This window comes from Cryptotermes secundus, unplaced genomic scaffold, assembly GCF_002891405.2.
Source record: "Cryptotermes secundus unplaced genomic scaffold, Csec_1.0 scaffold72, whole genome shotgun sequence".
Taxonomy (NCBI): domain Eukaryota; kingdom Metazoa; phylum Arthropoda; class Insecta; order Blattodea; family Kalotermitidae; genus Cryptotermes; species Cryptotermes secundus.
In genome coordinates this window covers 1,399,785-1,407,647 of record NW_019730103.1, presented here as the reverse complement: position 1 = coordinate 1,407,647, position 7,863 = coordinate 1,399,785, and the positions used below count along the sequence as shown (strand labels likewise).

Genomic DNA, 7,863 nt, shown 5'->3' with positions numbered 1-7,863 from the left:
TTCATTAAGTAATTAATACCTGACAATTTGTGCTCGAATGGATGGCACGAGCTGTTAGGTATTATGATGTCTGTTTGTGTGGGTTTTCTATATATTTCGAATTGCAAGCTATCTTCATTACGATGTATTGTTATATCTAGAAAGTTAATAGATTCTTCTTGTTCTCTTTCAATTGTGAACTTTATAGTTGGTTGCAATTCGTTAATTTCTTTGAGTGTATGTTCTATGTTCGTTATTTTTTCATCATATATTATTAATATGTCATCGACATATCTAAAGTATGCCACTATTTGTTGTTTTACTAGAATGGGAAATATTTGAGTGTGTTCCATATATTGTATATATGTTTCTGCTATTATTGCCGATGTTGGGGCTCCCATAGCTAGACCATCTGTTTGTTTGTAGTAATTTTGGTCAATTTGAAAGCAACACTTCATAATTTCCATGTCAGATACTGAGCTACTTGAACCTGAAACTAAACAGACAATACAGAGGATGACGCATAATATTAATGAGTGCTTTTCTTTTGTGATTTATTTTATGCGTTCGTATCTAGATTATATGGTGTTGAATGGTAAGATGGTTGGTGAATAGTGAACAGGAAAGGATCTGAAAGGAAGGGTCGTAGCCTAAATGAGGTACCATCCTGGCATTTGCTTTCAAGGACTGAGAAAAATCACAATAACCTCACTTAGGATGGCCTGGGTCCTGGTCAAGATTTGAACCAAGAACCTCCAAAGTACAAAACAAGAGTATTCTTAAAATACCACCCTGCTCAGTACGAAGATTAAAATGGGATCAAAGAAAGATGCAATGGAGAGACGTTACAAAGGAATTACAGAGAAAGAAATCTGGCATGACAGAAACAGATGGAGACGATTTTTTGCAAAACTACCCTAAAAAATTGCATGTCAAAATTTAGCTAACCCCTGTCTAACAAAGGAGTTAGGTTCTTTGAGAATGGTGCAGTAGGTAAATCCATGGACAAACACAGTACCTCATGGGTTAAATGAGGATATATGAATGCCTGCATATAGTTTCTCACGAATACCTACATACATAGACTTTTTATACATGCAATGAATGGCCTTGCTTATACTGCAGTAAGTTACCAAAAGCTCCATAGCTTATATTGCATGCACTATAACTACTTCGTCTATATGCTGCACGATCAATGAGGTGTCAGGAGGTAAAACAATTTCCTTGACATTAGGATAAGTGAATTTCAGTGTTTCAGAGTCATGGCCAGGGTCAGACTGTATATTCAAGTTTTCCACATTCAGCAAACAATTGTTTACACCTTTTACCAAAATGATTGATTCAGTTTTGAAGTTGATTACGATCGTATATCCACAAGTATGTTGTACAGAATTGCAAAAAATAGTAGAAATGAAAGAGTGACTCCACAAGTTTACAACACATGCATGCACCCTTGGTCACATGGCACACATCCAGATGGTAGTCTAATTCTTGCCACACTTTGATCAGTATGTTTGGCGTGATGGGCTTAACAGTCATGGTGATCCTGCTCTGCAAATGAGGTATGCCCACAGGTAGCAGTGCATAAAGAATTTGTCCTTCATGTAATCCCAAAGGAAGTAGTCACATGGGGTTAGGTCAGGGGACCGTGCAGGCCAAGGACAGAAAATCAAGTTCCCACGATCACACTGTCCAATCCATCTATACAGAAGAACGTCACCCAACCAGTGATGAACGCCTCAACGAAAAATAGGGGGAGACCCATCCTGCTGCCAAATGAAGTCCTCTGGTTCATCTTCATGCAGTTTACAGAAGAACCATGCCTGAAGCTCCAATCACTTTGGTACACACTACATAAACAAATGTTAACAAATGTGTGTCTGACAAGAGTCTAATGTACTTATTTAGTGCTATGTTACTTTACCTTACACAGTGCAGCATTCATTGGTAGACTCAGTTCTTTCACAATTGGTTCAAAATCATCCCGCGACCCCTTGCGCTTAAGCAGCTGATCAAATGAACTTGTGAGTGAACGTTTGGCCTTCATGAAGATGGTACTCCCACCCAGGTACTGATTGAGGAACTCGCTGCGGTTCTCAGCTGTGTCATGTGTGTGGCGAGCCTGTTTTCCTTCACAGTGTGCTCGCAGTAGCATCATGAGAAACTCATTCTGCTCACGCAGACTCGAGGTCTCCACTCCTCGGAATTTGGTTAATATCACAGATTGTTCCTCTTCTGGCAACACCTCAAGTCGACGAAAAATAATGTTTTGTGTGCGCTTATCGTTCAAACCTGAAATACATCCCAAAACCTGGTTCTGAGAAGTTCTTTACCCTTATGATAAAGTGGACATGTACAAAACTGCCATTAATGGACTAAAACTTTGCAATCAGACTCATTTGCTTAATGTTTCTTATTATTCTACTATGGCAAAGACACGTTTACTACATGCCTAAGCTCTATGTCAACTTCCTGGAGACCTGGTGTACTCCAGAACCAGCGTGGATGTGGTGGAGATAGTAAAAATCCGTGTCACTGTTCAGAATTGAACCATGGTCACCTTGCTCACAGCCAGTCACTGTGCTGAATGACATATTGCAGCTCATATTTCCTTTTGTGGTGTACTTTATGACATCAGTTTCCAGATTATATGAGTACATCATCAAATTGCAGGACAATTGATGAATGATGAATTGAATGAATTTAGAAGGAAGCAGTCACAGCCTAATTGGGATACTACCCCAGAGTTTGCCAAGTAGGACTGAGGAAAAGCACAGAAAAACTTGCCCAGAGCCAACCGAGTGGAAGGTTGGCCATAGCACCGACAGGTAAGGGAGATGGAAAACTGCTATATGTCCAGTGTTGCTAAGCGAAGTTAGATACGGGCTGTTCATCAATATTAGTGAACGCTGCTAGGCAAGGTCAGTTTAGATTAGCAGAAGAGGTAGAACACAAAAGTAAGGTTATTCTAGTTGGAGTGTTAGAAACTAGAACAGTGAAGATTAAACAGTAAAGTGGAGCATGGGCAAATCTGTAAACATGTAATCAAATGAAGAGTAAGTTTAAGCATCACATCTCATCATTCTAGAACCTTACTCCTATCCCCTACACATTTGAAAGAAAAGACAGAGGAAAAGTACTAGAGGACAGTAGGAATATTAAGATAACATTAATTAGCATAGTTCTAAGCAACTTGGTGACAGCCTACTGAACAAGAGAAAAGCTCGGATAGTAGCAGCAAAATAGGGATTTGGGTTTCAGAGACTTGTGAGCGGCTGTGGTATAATAAGGGGTAGCATTAGGCTACGTTGCTACAGGCTACTGTCCTTTCCACAGATGATTTTGATCAGTCTACCACAACATGGACGATTCATAACTTGCACAAAATTCCTGCAGAATGCCTTAATCCCAAATTCTCTGAGAATCTGGATGAATACACTGGTGGGCGAATCCTCAGAAGAAATGTGTTGGGGTTTAAATGGTTGAAAAGTGAACATAATCAGACTTCAGAACATTAGGCAGTCAGCAGTTATGTTGGTTCCCAGAGCAGAACACACAGTTGGTACGGTGCTTCTTCGAACAGACTGAAACGTCCTGCTTAAAATGGAAGAAACTAATAACAGTGCATGCTGAAAGAGAAGTATACTTTATTTCGAATGTGTTTCTAACATGAAAACATAGCTAAAAAGGTGATTATCACTATTAAAGGTAAAGTTGTCCCTGTACTTAATTAATTAAGCACTATGCCATGAAGACACATGGGGGAGTGGAGGTATGGCTCCAACTTTCTTGATCTTTGTACTACATGGTGCTGAGTGAGCAGCTTCACAAGGAGAGTATTTTAAAGATGACAGCAGCTGCTAATGCACTGGTAAACAAATTTTGCTTTCACAGGGCCATTCTGGGAATTAAATTGTCGCACCTTGTACTACATATAGAATGTAACAAAACTCAACGGCAAAACTTCAGAATCAGACTCCTCATATAGAGAGAAGAAAAAAGTGTATGACATGGTTCCAGAAATGAATAATTACAGAGTTATCCGACCTTTTAGCAACGTTAGTGCAATCAGACACTCCGAACACTGTTACTCTGAATATGTCGTAATGCCAGCTGGAACACTCTGGTCACATATCAGATGAAATGTTCAAAGTGACCTCCTCCTGCCCGAATACAGGCCTCCGCTCATCACATTGAGTGCCGCACACAATCAAAAATGCCTGGTGTAGTGTGTACTGTCTGACAGGCTCAATATTTTGCTTCAGGTAAAGAATGCTTCAATATTGATCTAACTACCTACTATAAATAAATGCTCTTTACACCCTCACCTTCTGCATCAGCACACAGTTTGTGGTACCATACCATGGGACAGTGTTCACAGGTCAACACTGGCAGCTTCTCACGCCGCTGTGTGTCGGATGTGGCGAGAAATGCTTGTCTTATGGCTGTGGAAGCACATGAAAGAGTTGACATCAGTCACAGTAATGATATGACTCAATCATGACACACCAAATCCTCAGAGAGCATATACCATAAAGTTCATCTGCTAATGCTTAAATGCAGAGGGAACCCAACAAACCTACTTCCATCCTCTGGAACAAAAGGAGGCCAAAAACTGTTTTTCTGACAAAAATAGTTACAAAAGAAAGATCTGGTGCCAGTGGTAATGCTAATTCATAGATCAAAGGAAAATGTTTTTTGTTAATTTATATTTCAAAACACCACCCCAAATGAATTCCGAGATATGCCGTTGCATAGACGGCGTGCATGCATCAAATGAATATGTCAAACATCTTACCTGCCACCACATCATCAGCTACGGACTCAGACTGGCACTTTAACACATATCCAATATAGCACTCCACATTCAGCTCTCGGCAGATAAACCCAAAATGGTCTGCATGCTTCAGTCCCTGCAGAAAAGGTTCCATCAAATCACAGTGAGTCTTTATGATCAAATTACTGATGAAGTTGAAGAAATACCAATATCTACCTTAGTGGTGAATTTTGCAGTCTTAAAATAAAAAAATAACGGAGCTTCAGGATCAAATGGACTGAATTCAAACCTCTTAAAAGTAGACGAGTCTTATACACAGACTATGGAAGCTGAGTGAAAAGATATGGAAAGAGGAAATATTTCCCAGTGAGTGGGAGGAAGGGTTAATATGCCCTATATACAAAAAAGATCAAATGATGTGAAACCACTCGTGTGGTATTTCTTTTCCGAACACGGCATATAAAGTGATCACAGTTATACTGTTTCAAAGACTACAATGCATCATGTAGACAAATACTGGAAATTATCAGTGTGGGTGAACGGACAGACACATGGATGGGTTAATGGGTGGGTGGATGGATGGACAGACAGGTTGTATGTTGAATGAAGGAAAGGCACAATTCTGATATCTTGAGAAGTTTGTAAAATTCCTCAGTGTTCTGGAGACAATTACCATCTCTTACTCCCTTCACTATAGCTCAGTCAGCATAGTGACTATGGGATGGACAACCAAGGCTTGATTTCTGCAAGAAAAATCGAGTTTTCTCCTTCCCACTGTGTCTGCACCTGCTTTGGGGCCCACCAAACCTCCTATCCAACGGACACTGGGTTAATGAGTCTGGGATGGGAAACTGACCAATCACCTCTATTTAGTGCAAGGGCTGAGTACGAATGCACTGACTTACATGAAACTTCCAATTTAACAACTCCTGTAACCCAAATATCTCCAGCTCTACCAGAGTATATATTTGAGAAGTCTCATTTTCATCTGTAAATATCTGCATAACTTGCACTATCAATTCATGGCCTCTTTGAGTGAATCACCTTGTATTCTTGTACGGATAGTACACACTCCGAGTTGCCACGTAAGTGCCAACTGCCCCTACGGTATCAATCACTTGGCATCATTGTTATTTCATAATTTCTTTGTGCGAGGAACTGAACAACTGAGCACTCTATGGAACATACTGCATATCCACCAAAGTACATGGCATCCTATCCTAGAAGACTGTAATCTTACTCACCATTATGTGTTTAGTAAATGGACAATGGCATGCACAATCATATCTGACACAGCAGAATTACATTCAAAATCCAGTTCACAACTTCCAGTCCATCAGTACCTGGATACAGCTGGCAACATCCTTCAGGTGTTTGTGCAACAGGATCTGCTTTCGATCAGGACTAATAAGCCTTAGGTCAGTGCGACCAACTTGAAACAGCATTGTGCGATTGTGGTCACTATGGGCCTGAAACAGCAAGATCTCATCTTGAATATACTAACAGTTTCTATATATTAATACTGTGGCGTGTAGACCCATTGATAGGCAGTGAAACTGTAAACATTGACATTGCTAGACAATGCCTGCAATAGATGCAGCCAACAGTAGAGGAACACTGTTTTCTGTGTCTGCAGAAGGACTGTTTCTATGCAATTGGTGCGCTGTGACATCACACAACAGTATGCAGCCGTCATGTGGCATGTTTCCTGCGTGTCCATTAGCTTGTGGATTTGCGGTGACATCACACAGCAATAGTGAATAGGAGTCATGTGATATGTCTAGTGTTGGTCGATGTCAGTCACTCGGTAATATAAGTGAGTGTCATAGTTCAGTTAGGAGCAGTTACAAGTTACGAGAGAGAAATAGTAGCGGCGGAATCACGAGAAGAGATTGAGTTGGAACTAGACGTGACAGTGAGTGTGTGTGACGGTCCTGAGTTCTGAGTTGCAGTAGAATTATAAGAAAGAAAGAGTAGTGGCAGACGCATGCAAACAGAGTGAAGTGGAACCAGTAATACAGAAGAATACAGTAGGTTGGCCTGTGAAGATTTAACGTGTGATTTGAAGACTTTATGTGCACTATATTGCAGTGAGATTGGAAGTGTGCAATTTAGTGAGACTTCTACAGTTCTGTGTTGACATCCGTTGCTAGGAGACGACTAGTGAAGACAGAGAATCCTAATGCATGTGCAATGGTGAACTGGGAAGTGTGTAAATCAGTGACAGCACTGTATTGCCTGTATTTAAGTGTGATTAAGAGAGAGTGTAACCAAGGTGCCAATAAATCCAATCATCCAAACTAAAACCCATCATTCTTGTCATGCGAACCACACTACATGTGACAATACTAATCTTTTTGTAATTCCCAGTCTTTTCTGATTTATGGATCAGTTACAGACAAGCAGATTTTCTAAGAAGGGCTACAGTGCGTGAATGCCTCATCATTCAGTTTTATAAATAAGTTCTGGGAATAAATAACAACACATAATTATCTTTATGTGCTGCCTAAAGTCCATTTAAACTTATAGATTAACACATCTATGTATATCACAGTCCACCAACAACGAAACAAACTGTTCCTTTTTCTTCTACTTACAATTTTAACACAACATGTTTCAGCTCTAGATGACCATTTTCTGGTGTCTTAATATATTAAAACTGCTACACTGCATTAATATGCACTGAAATCACACACTATAGTCAACTTACTATAATAAAATCAAATGAAATAATACCCATTAAAATTTTCTGTTAAAATTTTCATTACTTTTGTGAAATTCTATTCCACCTCACAAGGGGTGCTGTCCATTTGTTTAGAAATATGATGGGGTACCCAAAAGAAACCGAACTAATTTTTTTGTGGGCAGAGCTTTTGTAGTACCGCGTTTTGCCGCTATGAGCGCATAGAGCTAACATTCCTGAGTCGATAAGCCGACTACCGTTGCTTCAGAAGGTAAGGACTAGTTTCGGCAGAGTTTATAGTGACAACTGTTTTGTGTGATCGTCGTTTTTGCAATGGCTCGAACACATGAAAATGTTGAAAAAATTCGTGAAATCATCAAGAAAGATCGACGACGGACCATTGAAGAAATTGTGGAGCTGTCGG

General features: G+C 40.0%; 1 protein-coding gene across 7 annotated transcripts in view; it reads right to left on the bottom strand.

Annotated features, from left to right (window-relative positions):
* LOC111865992 (TBC1 domain family member 4) overlaps positions 1 to 7,863 on the bottom strand; it is a 95,270-nt gene that overhangs the window by 36,467 nt on the left and 50,940 nt on the right. For all 7 annotated transcript variants that reach the window (XM_023854453.2, XM_023854451.2, XM_023854454.2 and 4 more), the window contains 4 exons: positions 6,100 to 6,225; positions 4,778 to 4,892; positions 4,308 to 4,424; positions 1,904 to 2,271 (listed from right to left, as the gene is read on the bottom strand). In XM_023854453.2, the coding sequence (XP_023710221.1) occupies positions 1,904 to 2,271; positions 4,308 to 4,424; positions 4,778 to 4,892; positions 6,100 to 6,225 (726 nt within the window). The remainder of the gene's footprint in view (positions 1 to 1,903; positions 2,272 to 4,307; positions 4,425 to 4,777; positions 4,893 to 6,099; positions 6,226 to 7,863) is intronic.